Source organism: Symphodus melops (assembly GCF_947650265.1).
Source record: "Symphodus melops genome assembly, chromosome: 7".
Lineage (NCBI taxonomy): Eukaryota > Metazoa > Chordata > Actinopteri > Labriformes > Labridae > Symphodus > Symphodus melops.
The window spans coordinates 21,382,930-21,397,768 of NC_136697.1; the positions used below are offsets into that span (position 1 = coordinate 21,382,930).

Below are 14,839 nucleotides of genomic sequence, written 5' to 3' on the forward strand. Positions count from 1 at the left end.
TCTGTCAATTATAGGAATGGTCATGCCAGTCCCAAAACCTAAAAAATATCCTGCTGTCTGAGCATTGTGTTTACCTGCTAGTTTCTTACTGTGTCTGCTGCAGTGACTGGTAAAAAGCTGATTAAGTGTGAGACCAGGAAAACAGAACTGTAGAACAAATGGGCCCTCAAGAACTGAGGAGCTGAAGATTGGACTGTGGATTGGTACTTGCAATAAACAATTGTTTTTGTAAAAGTAAAGATCTGTGCAGCAGGAATAGAAGATCAGGGCTAACATAACATAACATAACAAAAGAAAAGATGGGAATGAAAGGTAGAGTTTTTTTCTTCTTAAACTCAACAACATATTGTGTTGAAAAGGTGGATGGATGGTTCTCCAGTGGTGTTTCTGAGGTGGGATAAAGGTCAACCTCGTTTCGAATACAATGATGAAAATTGTGCTCTCATGACATACTCAATGGGTGAGTAAACTAAAAATTATACATTTTTTACCAGTAAATTCTCCTAAAATGATTTTAATATGGTGTTACTTTAAACTATGGTTTGAAAGTTGAAATGATTATTATTGTTTATGCTGAAATGTTCATTAAATATTTATGATTGGCCCACAGGGTTGTGGCACAATAGAAACTGTGGATTTGAGCATGGATTCATTTGTAAACGCAATGGTACACCCCCAGCTCATGCCACTGTACCACCATCAGTCCCTCCAAAAGGTGGCTGTCCACTAAAATGGAAAAAAATGAACTCAATGGTCAGAGGTTACTTTTTAATTTGATTTGACAGGATGAAATTGATTGCACACAATTTGATTTTTGTTTGAACTTGAATGGGCATTCAGTCTGATACAGGATATTTGTAATCATCTCCAGTCAGAAAAATCATCGTAAGAAAACCTGTTTTTTTTTTACACTTACAGTGTTACATTATTAACGAGCAGAGGAAAACATGGGAGGAAGCAAGGACACAATGCAAATCCATGGGAGCAAATCTGGCCTCGATTAACTCGAGACATGTCCAAGGTTTGTTTTGATTCTGAACAGAGTTTCAAATGACGCAAATTCGACATAAAATGTCTACTTAGTGTTGAAATACATTCAGCCACAGAAAATGGGACCTATCATTGAAAGTTGATGCACATTTTAAGTTGCATTATAAAAAAACGACTTTCAGGAAGTACAGTTCGACTGTTTTTCCAAATTGTTATCATCCAAACATGAACTAGCTATGGCTGGAAGGAAGATGAATCACTGACTATTTGAAACAAAATTGGAGAAAAAACGTGCAGAAAAGTCCTTTTGGCTGTAAACCAACAATGTGTTTAACGATTTTAGTGTTTTTGACCACGTCAATGGCTGAGGCACCAAACACAGACCTGTGGATTGGTTTGCATGGTAAAGATAAATATCGGTCTTATTGGACTGATGGTCAACCAAAGCGATACAACGACTGGAATTTCAAGGTAAGTGGACATACTTTTGCATCTTCATCATAATATGTCAATTATTTATTTATTTAATAATTATAATCAAATGATGCGCTGCTCTGCCAGATAACTAAACATTTTTTAATTTGTATTCTCTGTTTTTGCAGCTGAGGGTACATCTGTGTTGTGCAAACCATGTTTTTAAATCATTCTTATATCCTTATTTTCTATAGCAGCAAACTTCACATTTTGGACATTTTCAACTATATCAGGTAAATCTTGATTGATGATGATATTAAAAAGTGGGCTATCACTATGTGTCTTTACTTGAAGACCACATCTGGATTTTCAAGTGGGGGTTGAGAGTCTAGTGCGGAGACACGTTCATTCGTAACTCTTTAAAAATGTGTTGTGATGATGTAAACGTCAATTCTGAAATATTTAAGTGTAATATGTAAGTATTTAACGGAAGAAAGATAAATTCTTTTCACTCTGTGAGTAACAAAAGTCAGCTGCAATATATGAGCAGTTGACTTTCAGAGATAATTTTTATTGCAGAAGATGGATTATGTCCCATCTTAAAATGACCCTGGAGCTTCTGTGTTTGCATTTTTTTCTGATTTCTTTGTTTCAGCCAAGATTTTGTGTTGTGATGACTCGTGATACTGAGCAATTAGGAAAATGGACTCTAAAGTCCTGCAATGACACCAATGGATACATCTGCCTTCGAAGTGTTGGTGAGCCTTCCCTCTGTTTTCTTTAAGACATTTCCTGTGCCCAGTTTTAAAGACAAGGCAAGTTTATTTATATAGCGCTGTTCAGAAACAAGGCAATTCACAGTGCTTTATAGACATAAAAACAGAAATACATTCAAACAAAGCTAAAGGAAAGAGTGTAACAGAAATTAAGAAATCAGTGCAAAAGAAGACATCATTGAAAGACAGAAGAATGTAAAAGTACTCGATGAGGTAACAACTTTTAAAAACTATTAATTTGTTGGTGTATGGCAGAGAGTATATTTCTAATTGAAATCCTGAGTGAATATGAAAGTTTTAAGGCCTTATTTAAGGAGCTGAGTGTGGCAGGTGTTCAGGGAGTTTGTTCCACAGGTGAGGAGCGTAGTAACTTAAAGCTGCTTCACCTTGTTTGCTTCTGACTCTGGGAACATTGAGAAACATCTTCCTGAGGACCTAAGCAGTCTGGATGTTTTATATTCTACAAGTAGGTCTGACATGTGTTTAGGGCCAAGACCATTCAATGCTTTATAGACCAGTAGAAAGATTTTGAAGTCGATCCTCTGACGCACAGGCAGCCAGTGCAGTGATTGAAGCACAGGTGTAATGTCCTCCACCCTCTTTGTGTTGGTGAGGACTCTGGCTGCGGAGTTCTGGATGAGCTGCAGCTGTCGGAAGCTTCTCAGTGTTTCTTTATAGAAATTCTAAAAGGAGCTATTTCAATAATGAACAGAAAATCAACAACAACATGGTGACTTTCTGCCTGCATGCAGACAGACAGAAGGTCAGCTTGAAGGTCACTTATCAGGGAGTGTGTCTGATGTGGCTCCCAACATTGATAAGCTCTGATACACGGGTGGGTGCTTCTTTGTCGCCTCTGCAACTAACTTTAATAAAAACAAAAAAGGAAAAAAAAGAAGCAATTAACAAATACAGAGAAACAAAGTTGACCAGTGCTGAATCAAGTAAAAAGGTTTTTGTGTGGGAATGGCAGAAAAAAAGCCTGGAAAGAGTTCATGTGGTGGGTTCGCTCTAGATGAAGAGAGTCCCACTACTGGGAGGAGGAGCTGTAGGGTTGTGTAGAGGTGGAGGTTACAGGGGGCGAGGAAACAGGACAGATGAGCCTATTCGACCAGCCTCTTGGCTACGTCACTGTAAGCTACCTCGATTTCTTGGGACACAAGGATGTGTCCACATGCAGGGTCTGAAATTACCATTTTCACTCAACATCCAAGGTGGCAGGTAGAACATTTATTGGTAGGGCTGGGAATCTTTGGGTGTCTCAAGATTCTACTTGAGTCACCTGTGAGACTTGCAGAATTTTTTTGCAATAATAACTCTATAGTGTCAGTACAAGAAGGAATATGACTCAAGGATGAACAAAACACTGTTTTTTTGTGTTATTTCTCACTCTGAGCAGACCCCTCTCTGCCAGACTCCCCTGAACCAACAACTACAAACTATGTCCACATTTTCAACGACTCTGTGAAGGTTGTCACTACAAAAATGAGCTGGTATGCAGCTCAGAAGCAATGCAAAGAAGATGGTGCCACACTCGCCAGCCTGCGAAATATCTGGTCAAAGACATACGTTGACCTGGTTACTCTGAATCTCAACGCTCCCGTGTGGATTGGACTGAACTCAGTCGAGGTACAAGACAGGGCTTCTCTCAAACTTATAGAAACATTATTTGCCTCTGCCTGAAATATTTACTATGTCTCAAATGTAGACAGGCTTATCGGTACAATTACATTGATACTTCTGAAAGGGAACATTTAGTTTTTTTTCCAAATGTCCCTTTCGTCTTTGAGTGTATAGGCATATAATATAGTAATGTATATAACAATAATAATAATATGTTATAGTAATAATGTAGTGCTCTTCATTACCGTAGATGTTTCCTTTGAAACATAATCTGTCTCCTGTGTATTTTGAAAATATCATGAATGTAGTTTCATCTATCTTCAACTCAACAGCGATAAATCAGACATAATCATCATTGACCCCACATCCCGCACCAAAGCCAGTCACAACTTCTCCCTCACCTTTGACAACTGCTCTCTATCCCCCTCACCGCACACCCGCAACCTAGGAATCATCTTTGACAATAACCTAAGGTTCGACCTCCACATCAAACACATCACCAGGACCGCCTTCTTCCACCTCAAAAACATTGCCCGCCTCCGCCCCTCACTCACTTTCCCTGCTGCAGAAACTCTCATCCATGCATTCATCACATCCAGACTAGATTACTGTAACAGCATCCTCCATGGTTTACCATCCAAACTCCTCAATAAACTGCAATACATCCAGAACTCAGCCGCACGCCTGCTCACCCACACCCGCTCCAGAGACCACATCACCCCCGTCCTCCGTGACCTGCACTCCCATCACTCACCACATACAGTTTAAAATCATCCTCCTCACACACAAAGCACTAAATAACCTGGCCCCACCTTACCTCACTGACCTGCTTCACCACCACACCCCCTCCCGTGACCTCCGCTCATCTAAAGGAAACACCCTCTCCTCCCAACTTTCAAGACCATGCTCAAAACCCACCTCTATAAACTAGCTTTTAATACTTAACTTCTTCTTTCCCCTCTTCTCTTTCTGTTTCTCTGTCTTTTAATGTTCTTCTACTGCTTTTAACTGTTTACTGTGATTTTTTTTACATGTAAAGTGCCTTTGAGCCCTCGTAAAAGCGCTTACAAATTAAATGTATTATTATTATTATCTATTTTGCTTTTAGACTGGTGGATATTTCAGATATACTGAAGGCTGGCATCTCACTTCAACCTACTGGCGTTCAGGGGAACCAAAAAGGGACCGACCCTGCGTTTATGTGGATGTGGATGGAGAATGGAGGACTTCTGACTGTGATACGACCATTGCCAGCGTCTGTATGAAGAGTACAGGTAAGGCTCTTACACTGTACAGTCTAATACATTCAGTGGGTCTGATTAATGTTGAAATAAATCAAGTCTCCTCTGTTTGGCCACACTTGTAGATGTGCCTCCAACAGAGTCACCTGACTTTCCTGGAATATGCCCTGATGTTCCAGAGGAACCACAATCCAGAAGACAGTTGCACAGCTGGCTGCCATTTAAGGGCAATTGTTACCTGATTATGCTACAAAGGCACAGTTGGCCCGATGCATCTGCTAATTGTGCACAAAATGGTGAGGATTGTCTATTAGTTGTCTGAGCACTAAAATGAAACCCTGAGATGTCTATCTCTTAAAACTGCTGTTTTTGTCTGTTTGTTGGTGAAGGTGGATCTCTTGTCAGCATTGAAGAGCCCTCAGAGCAAGCCTTTATTCAGAGTAAAGTCAACGTATACAAGGACCTGTATATGGACAATGGGATGTTTTTCTGGATCGGCTTGTACAAAACTCACAGAGGTAAATTTTTGGGATTCACAGATGCATCTGTTCAACATGGTATGTCAGTAGCCGATGTTTATTACTTGTGCCAGATAAATATAATGCTGGCATCATACACTTGACTACTAATTGAGAAGAGGCTTTTCATTTGGCAGATGAAGTCACCTGTTGAACAAACTCAAACTTGTTTTAACTGTCAAACATGAGAGAAAATGTTCCCACACTGTGTGAGTCTTACACCATGATAAGTCGTAAGACAAACATCTATATTGGAATTTGCAACTGGCTAAACACACTCAAGCCAACAACAGTGAGGTGCCAATCAGCACAGATGAGCCTCACTGTCCAAGGGCAGAAAGCACTTTCAATGCTCAACTCGAGATTCTCTTCTAGCTCCTGACTGCTCATATCTTTGGATGTCAGTGACACTCAGGCCTCAGTGTTGATTGGCTGTCAATTGTGTGATATCCAGTGAGTGTTGTGGTGAAACAGAGTTGTGAGTGAATAAAGACCCTGAAGGAAAAACACATGCAGCTTCAGTCGGGATGTAATGATTCACTCAACTCACGATATGGTACCATTCACAATATTGGGTTCACGATATATTTATGAATGAAGACAAATTATAAAATAACTAAAAAAGATTCCTTTTATTGTAATGATGAAAACACCAATGCATTTGGGTTTTCCTTTAACCAATACTTTAATACATCCTCATTTCTAGATACAACATTTGACTGTTTTCAGGAAAATAAGCTTGGAAACCTGATCTGAACAAAGTCAAGAAAGAATGTCACAGAGCCAAATGCTATCCAAGCATAAAATTAAAAAGTCTATTTGAACTATGACGAAAAGAAACTCAAGAGTAGTATTTTTCCCTCTGTGGCATTTTTGATTCTACATAAAGATTTTGAAACCTTCAGCAGAAAAACCTTTAAATAAGTTGGGTTGGAGGCTGAACAAAAACTGTGGAATAAAATAACTACTTTACCTCTTGTTGTCCTCAGGCCAATGGCTCTGGTTGGATAAAGCAGCCATGGACTACACTAACTGGGATTTAGGTGAACCTTATGAAAGAAGTTATGGAGCAATGAGAGTTTATGATGGAAGATGGATCTCTACAAGGACCACCTATGGAAGTGGATATATTTGCAAAACCCCTAAAGGTGAGGTCATCATACAATATATTAAGAAGAAGTTTATGTTAGATTTATAAACTCATGTACAATGTTTCGTTTACAGTTCCAGGAATGTAAAGTGGTGTAATCAGATCTTGAGGGAAGAAAGTAATAAACAATAAGAAGTACTTTTATTTTATTCATATATATTAATAAAACTTGAATATTCTCCGAGACTGATGACCCTATGAAAGAAAACACAAAGATTTATGGGGAAAAAAATAAATGCATTTAAAAGTTCTCAAGAGTCCAGATTTTTAAAGTAAAATCATTTAAGATGTTTCTCATTAATAAAGCACTTTTATCTCATGAAATACGATTTCTCAATGTTAAATGATCCTAAACAGTTACCTTTATATTTATCAATACTAGTTTTGATAAGAATTATTAGTAAAATATTGATAAAAACAAACGGCTTTACAAAGTAATAATCAAACATGTTTGTTTTTTTCTAGTATTACTACAGGCACCAACAACAGTCAGTAAGTTATATCAATTTATTTGATCTGATCTGATTATTGTAATACTTTAATTCTGCTGACTCATCATCCATGTGTTTATTTTGTACAGCAAGCCCTGCGGTGACTCTCCAAACCCACAGCAACATCATGCTGCCAGTCGTCCTGGTCATTTGTGCGACTGCTTTAGTGATCCTCATAGTTATCGCATTACTCCTCGTCAAAAGGTCTGGCCGCTTTGGTGCGCCATTGTCATCTGCCTTTCAAAACCCGATATTCTTTAACAGCACACAGTCACAGCCTAGTTTGGTTGAAGCAAATGCATAGAAAAGTGGAAGAAGAGATCCTGAAGCTGGTAGAACTTTGTGAATTCATGCACGCAAAGGAAATGGTTTTAATGAACAAAAGGGATCAAAAACCTGTTTTGTTAAGCTTTGACATGAAGTGTTATTGAATTATTTTAAAAATGAAGACTTCCTTTAATGTGTGCATGTGAATGTTTTTCTTCTTTAGAGGCGGCTCAAGGGTTTTCGTGCTTATGTAACGACTAATGTTTTGACTCGCATTTCCTTTACATTTTAGTTGGCCTCTTCTTCTTTTGACTTCTTTTATCTGCTAGTTGTTCAGATTATAGCTGATGAACAATAAAAAAAAACTGAACACAGATTTATCTTTTGAATTCACAATAAATGTAGTCATCGTTGAAGTTCATCGTCATTCCTCTCACATAAAATAAGTATTCATGGCACAAATTATCCAAGTACTTGTCGCAGAAGTCCCAGAAAGCCCCAGTCTGCTAGCTTCAAGCAAGCTACCCAAAATGCATAGCTTTATTTAGTTATTTTGTTAAACACTCAAGGAGTTAAATGTCTGATACAACTTTCCAGGCCAAAGTTTGTCTATTTTCACATTTCATCACTGAGTTTCTTCTCTAGAAACAGTTTTTAAATGATTAAAATGTGTCTTTTGATAACTTACTTTTTTTTGTACAGTAAAAGTGAGAGATCAATGTGAGGATGTGAAAATATTTGATAACATTTACGACAGTATAAACAAGACAAAATGGAAATGAGCAGGAACTAATGACATATTTTGAGGGTGTTGAAGGGCTGCGTTCCTGTACGAGCGTCTTTATGCATTGGGGGCAGTAAGAGGGGATGGTTTGAAATCCATATAACCAGATGGAGAGAAGGGGAGAATAACAAAAAAAAAATAAACATAGTATAAATATAATAATTGGTAAATACTTCCATTACTTATACTTAAAAACGTACTTGTATTTGTGATCAAAGTATCCCGACCTCCCTTCGTTCTCATAAGTTCTCCACATCAACCAACTGCAAGACATTTACAAGTCATAACATCCAGGGGCGCTGCCTCATATCTCAAATGAAACCCATTCACAGAGAAGAAGATACTTTGAGACTTTGTTTAGAAAATGGATAGCCTCAATTTTCATAACAAAAGCACAACAGGGTTATTTTGAAAGTCATAGCTTTTCATTAGTGTCAAGGTGACAGCCACCTTTAACTATTGATGTTACGATACACAATCATTTTTTTTACATTTTAATGATTTTCAACAGAAGAATGCATATTTGTCAAAATTAACTCCTGAATAATGTACAAAACACATATAACCAAAACATATTATTTTGAAAGAAACAGAGTCCATTCAGTCTTATCAACTCAAAGCAATCACACACAGTGGGTCCTTTTCTACCACACAGTGCAACAGGCTCAGTTTCTCTTACATTAACCTAACGAGGCAGTTATGAAGTATGTACAAATGCATAGAGATTGTATTCAAGCAAGATATTTTATCACAAGAAGATGCATAGACTATCCAGCGTGTCACCGAAAGATTTTTCATGCTTCCAGACAGGGCAAATGCAAGTCAATAAATATGCTTTAACACCACTTTTATAAAAAAAAAAGGAGGCATCGCACAGTATGGCCTCCTTTGAGAGACATGTAGAAAAATAGTTTAACTTTCCATGTTTAAAATGAATTGTCGTCCTTCAAAAAACACATCAGGGCAGAATCAAATGCGACACTGAAACAGACAAGTCTGAGGTTTCACAAAGATATTTAACCATTCATCTGAACACAACATCCATTTTCTTAAAACAGAAATCATTAAATGCTTTTGTTGTATGGAAACCATAAAAACAGCAGTTGTTCTTTTTTTCATCCTGTCAGGTGACACTCTAGCAATTTGGCGATATATATATATATATATATTTTTGGAGTTAGGGTAAATCATTCATTTTTCTGACAGTTAGTAAATTAAGCTTAGATATAATGAAATTTCTACTTCGGAAAACACCTTCTTGAAGCCTTACATACACTGTATGACTGTTTAAAATTGGTAGTGGAATGTCAGCCCACACTTCAAGACTTAATTCCTTGACCAAAGCCATACGACTGCGCTACTTAACATGAGCGCTCTGGCAGTAATCGTACTATTTGTTTTGACCGTGTGACTGCACACGTCTTACTGAAGGTGTGGCATCAATCAGTTATATCTGATGGTTGTGAACCTGTTTTTCGATTTGATGCATGATTAAAAGTCTGTTTTTGAATTAGCACATAATTCAGAGTCTCTTCCAGTCATCTTTGAGACTGGCTGAATTTGTTGCTGCTGCATTTATCATCTACTAAGTTAAAAGAGCTAGCTATTGCAGTTATCAGGCCGTGACAAATGAGTCACTTTTCTGAAGTTATGAAACTATTTAAAGATTCTTCTCAGCAGATAAGTATATAGATTTTTATTTCAACAGTTTTTTATTGATTTTTTGTCAATTATAAACAACACACAACACATTGCACAAAATACACATCAATATGGCCATAACAGAACACAGGCATCCAAGATAAGGCGTATAAGGGAATGGTGCAACGTGCAAAATGGGAGATAAACCTCCATCCAAAGCCAAAACAGACAACCATTGCCAAAAAACCAACTTCAAATAGAGGCACAAGGAAAAAATAATAAAATAAGGTCAATAAAACCAACATAAAGTAAAAAAAAAAAGGGGAGAAACCGATACAACAAATAAATACAACTTAAAATAACATAACAGACAAAAACAAAAAAATCACAATAGTAAATACAAAAAAACTGAAAAGAAAAGAGAGAGAGTGCGGGGGGACCTACATGAGGACCCTCATCAATCACATTTGCACTAATTTCAAATGTGCTAAATCAACTCTCTGACCTACCGAGTGTGCGACGGTGGAGAACGATCCTTCCACTTAAGGAGAATGAGCCGACGAGCCAAGAGGGAGGCAAAGGCAAGAGAACCCAACTAACAATTAGAGAGAGACACCCCACTGGGAGCGAGACCAAATATAGCTGTGATAGGGTTAGGTCGTATCTTACGCGAGTACATAAGAGAAAGAGTATCAAACACAGATAACCAGAATGGAGCAATCGACCGACAGGAAAAAAACATGTGAGAGAGTGGTGGGGGACAAATGAAATCTCTGGCAGGTGGGATCAGAACCAGGGTACAGCTTAGCAATCTACACAGATAACCTATGGACAACCTTGAATTGGAGCACACCATGGCTGTGTCCCATTCCAGAGGTTGCAGCCTTCGGAGGGTGTGGCCTTCGCAGTCCACGAAGGCCACACCCTCCGTGGACCGCGAAGGCTGATCCACGCGGTCTCCGAAATGAGACGGTCTAGTCTTCCTACTTGCGTCACCAACTTGCTTCGTCACTCACTTGCTTTCCCACCTACTTGCGTCACCAACTTATAAAAAGGGAGGACTTATGTATTCTCTCAATAGCGGATTGCCAGGTCTCAGAAAATTGGGAAGTGAAAGACCACCCTCCGAAGACGCAGATTTATTCCCCCCAAATAAATGTAAAGGCATGCCTGTCAAGCTCTTTAAAGAAAGATCTTGGGAGAAAGATAGAGATCTGCTGAAATTAATATAGCAGCCTCGGCAACACCACCATTTTCACAAGTGTTCACTCTTCCAGCCAAAGATATGGGAAGAGATGCCCAGCGTTTCAGGTCGTCCTTAACCTTATCGAGTGCTGGTTGAAAATTTTCCTTAAACAAATCCTTGAATTCCTGCGTCACACGCACCCCTAGGTATGTGAACGATTCTGCAGCAACTTTAAAGGGAAAATCAGTGTAGGAGAGTTCAGACGCATGCAAATTAATTGGGAACAGTAATGGTGAGGTTAATTTTGTAACCAGACACCGACCCAAACAGGGCTATAACATCAAGTGCGGCTGAGATCGTTCTAAGAGACACAAAACAAATCGTTGACGTAAAAGCCCAATTTGTGAGTGTGACCACCCCCTCACGATACCAGTAAAGTTGAGCCGGGCTCTGAGGGTGACAGCCAAAGGCTCTACTGCCAAGTTAAACAGGAGAGGTGACAGAGGGCAGTCCTGACGCGTGCAAGGAAAGGGAGGGGGAAACTAAAAACAAACCAGAAACAAGCCACACAAAACAAAAACTTAAATATGAAATAAAAACATACACGACAAACCCCCCCCCCCCCCCCACAAAACACTACGACACAGAGAACAAAATGAAAATATTGTTTCAAACAATTGTAACCGAGGGTGTTTATGACGCCTACACTTAGGAAAGTATCAAATAAAGTACGGAGTCCTCCATGAATTGAACATACGTCTGCTCCTTTATTGCTGCACACAGCAGAAGACACAGCACGCATCCTTAACCACACACTTCCGTTCCTTGAAGCTTTTCAAAATAAAAGCTGCCGATACAGGCTATACACCAGGTGACTCACATAACATACTAAAATAGCTTACACAATGTTCGACAAATCACGCTGTTCTCTCCTCAAATGACAGACTGCATCCCACCCCCGATAACACTCACACGGTACAACAGACAGCTTACCTAGCGAGACCGAGACTCGCCGGAGCCTCTTAACACAGTTGAATATTTAAATTATCATCAAGAACATTAGCAAACCTCTAAACAAAAAGAGTCACATTCAACGTCCTTTAAACCAACCCCCCCAAAGTAAACGAATAGGAAACCCGATTAATTTAAAACAACAAGACGGCCAGCCAGCCCACCCTGAGTACGTGAGGTTTCCACTATGTCGAATAATGAATAATAAAATAAACGCGGCCCGCTAGCCAGCTAAGTAGGCCGAAACGTCCGTTAGCGCCAACATCCCGGTGGACATCATTGCGGCTTAATTCCTCAAGACGTGTATCTCGATGCCATCCATTTAGCAGATTATCAAAAAGAAAAGGTGTTTACTCGGCAAAGACCGTTAGCCGCTAACTCGCGCTAGCACAGCTATTAGCACATAAGACGAGGCCCGTTAGCCGGCCTACCAGCCCGAAGTCTGTGTCGCACACTGTCAGCGGTCGTGATTCTAAGAACCGCAGGGTACCACAGTCCAAATCTTACTCCCTCCCAGTCCTTAAGCATGCTCTTTGCATCTCTGAAAGCTGCACTCCGCTTCACAATAGCCTACTTTGCGAAGAATACCCTCCTTCTCCCGATAGTAGTGACATCTCACTACTATCAGGGATACCACACACTTCCGTTCCTTGAAGCTTGTTAATCTAAATCTAAAAATCTAAAAACCTAAATCCTTAATGTCCCCAGGATTACCAGCCACCTCGCACGTTTTTAGATTTAGATTCACACACAGAAGCTAATTATGCTAATGAACAGGGTCACAAACATTAACACGACAGACAAACATAGTTTTTTCCCCATGGGGTTTCACAAGCCAGAGCTGCTAAATCTTACATAATCTAGAAAAGAAACATTAAATTATGAAAATAGGGAATTTAAACAGCCAGGTCTGAAAATATCAGAAATTGGGGTTTTTATTTTTTTTCATGTGGGCTGTGTCAGATGGACCGTTTCCAGCCCAATCACATTTTAGAACCCGCCCATTCCAATAAAAAACAGCCCAAATCACGAAGTTGCCAGAGACTCATGCAAACCCGCAAAATAACACATGCAAAAGAAAAAACACACCCAGAGATTCCTATCTGCCTCAAGTAACCACATTTAAATGATAGATAAATATGTCTTTGCAAATTGCAACCAGGAAATCAAACATAAGCTACACAAATTGCAAAATGAACCTCTGGCATCCTGCCAGGCCCTGATTATTAATAATGCCAACTGCATGTAAAAATGTGCACATTTAAGCCGTGTAAGCCTAATATATTTTGTTATTTACATCACAAAGCACATGATGCTAATTTAGCTAGGTCACCCAGTTCAAATTTAGCGCAGCTACATTGCTGTCTGCTGAACTGACGACATGCTTACAATGGTAAATGAAATGATGCCGATTGGCAATTTGTACAACAATAATAATTTAAAAAAACAATGATTCTAGTGATTTCATGAAGTCTGAGTGACTTACAAGCACATTAGTTGTATTATTAACTTTGAATCAAAAGTAATAGTAAACTTTAAGTTAAATTAAAGCTTGCTGCCCCAATTTCATTAAATGAATCTTAATATCTTCATAAAAAGGGTATTTATTTAAGCTATATTCAATTATTTATTTATTTAGGCTAACGCATAAAAACTCCTTTGGGAAAATCCGTGACAGTAGCTCAAAGTCGAGGTACCTGGAATAGTACCTTATTGGTGAAAATGTTAACCTTTGCTTTTGGTAGCTTGTGAGGGGTCAAACTAGGGGTTCTTTAGGATTCTGAATCCATTGCAAACATTTGTTTTCCAAAAAATCCACTCCTTGGTGGAGAAATTGCCATGCCCACTTTTACATGTACATTTACAGTAGCTTTATATGTTGATTTTAATATCTCGAATACTAGTTATAAAATATACTGCACCACATTGTTAAATGTACTAGGGTCTGAGTCTTCTCCACACTCTACTGTTCTTAAAGTGGGGAGTGGGACACCCTGGGGGCATGTGAGACACTGAGAGGGGGGGTCGCGAGATGCTTTCCATTACCAAATTAAAAAGTTGAATGATCTAAAATTTCATATCTTACACATTATGGTGGAAAAAAAAAAAATTCAAATATTAGTTGAATTTTAACTACCGGTAATGGTTAACAGTGGCAAAGCAATTTATGCTCCCCATAAGTGAAACATTGCAGGTGTCTGCTGCTCCCTTTGAATTAAATTTGACACCTACATAAACTGAGTGTCTGTTAAGGAAATTGTGAATGTCCACTCAGTCCTACTATTTATGCATTATATTATTATACAGCCTTTCTTACATTACTCTGCTGAAATAGAGACAGTGGGGTTCCCCGGTCTCTAGCACATTTATTTTGGGGCTCCAAAGCTGATATTTTTGGGAACCTCTGCTCTATATCATAATTTCAGTTCTTGTTCTTGCAAGTCATACCTTTAGCTTAGACTAATAGTCTAAGCCTTAGACTATGCCCCCCAAAAAATCCAACCCGACCTGAGCCAATGCAGGTTCTCTCTGAGCCCAGCCTGTCCTTTCAACTGTATTTATGGGCTGAGCCTGACCAAAACCTTACAAGGTGACTTTTATAATTTGAGTTTGCACTTTTCGAATCAGATATCTATTTAGATAAGATCTTAATAAGCACAACACAGAAGTATCTAAACAGCATATGTATAAGGTTCCCTTAGAAATGCGAATCAAAACACAACAACATACTATTTTTACAAACTGTC

The 14,839-nt window shown here is 38.8% G+C and overlaps 2 protein-coding genes across 6 annotated transcripts in view; both read left to right on the forward strand.

Moving 5' to 3' along the window:
* Window positions 1-14,839, forward strand: part of LOC306827360 (macrophage mannose receptor 1-like) — a 36,490-nt gene that overhangs the window by 8,057 nt on the left and 13,594 nt on the right. For 3 of the 5 annotated variants that reach the window (XM_079349112.1, XM_079349113.1, XM_079349116.1), the window contains 4 exons: window positions 360-460; window positions 611-753; window positions 919-1,021; window positions 1,334-1,461. The exons of the other annotated variants lie outside the window; for them this stretch is intronic. In XM_079349112.1, coding sequence (XP_079205238.1) covers window positions 360-460; window positions 611-753; window positions 919-1,021; window positions 1,334-1,461 — 475 coding nt within the window. The remainder of the gene's footprint in view (window positions 1-359; window positions 461-610; window positions 754-918; window positions 1,022-1,333; window positions 1,462-14,839) is intronic. 5 annotated transcript variants of the gene reach the window in all.
* LOC306827361 (macrophage mannose receptor 1-like) lies at window positions 1,889-7,886 on the forward strand. Its single transcript, XM_079349118.1, has 8 exons — window positions 1,889-2,162; window positions 3,580-3,809; window positions 4,912-5,077; window positions 5,170-5,340; window positions 5,434-5,562; window positions 6,552-6,710; window positions 7,178-7,204; window positions 7,293-7,886. Exons 1-8 carry the CDS (start codon window positions 1,994-1,996, stop codon window positions 7,505-7,507), a joined length of 1,266 nt encoding a protein of 421 aa, XP_079205244.1. The 5' UTR covers window positions 1,889-1,993; the 3' UTR covers window positions 7,508-7,886.

Excerpts from the sequence above, each read along its gene's own strand:
- LOC306827361 (XM_079349118.1), top strand. The coding sequence starts at position 1,994 with ATGTCCCATCTTAAAATGACCCTGGAGCTTCTGTGTTTGCATTTTTTT. Across the intron at positions 2,163-3,579 it reads CATCTGCCTTCGAAGTGTTG|ACCCCTCTCTGCCAGACTCC; the intron begins GTGAGCCTTCCC and ends CACTCTGAGCAG. Across the intron at positions 5,078-5,169 it reads CGTCTGTATGAAGAGTACAG|ATGTGCCTCCAACAGAGTCA; the intron begins GTAAGGCTCTTA and ends CCACACTTGTAG.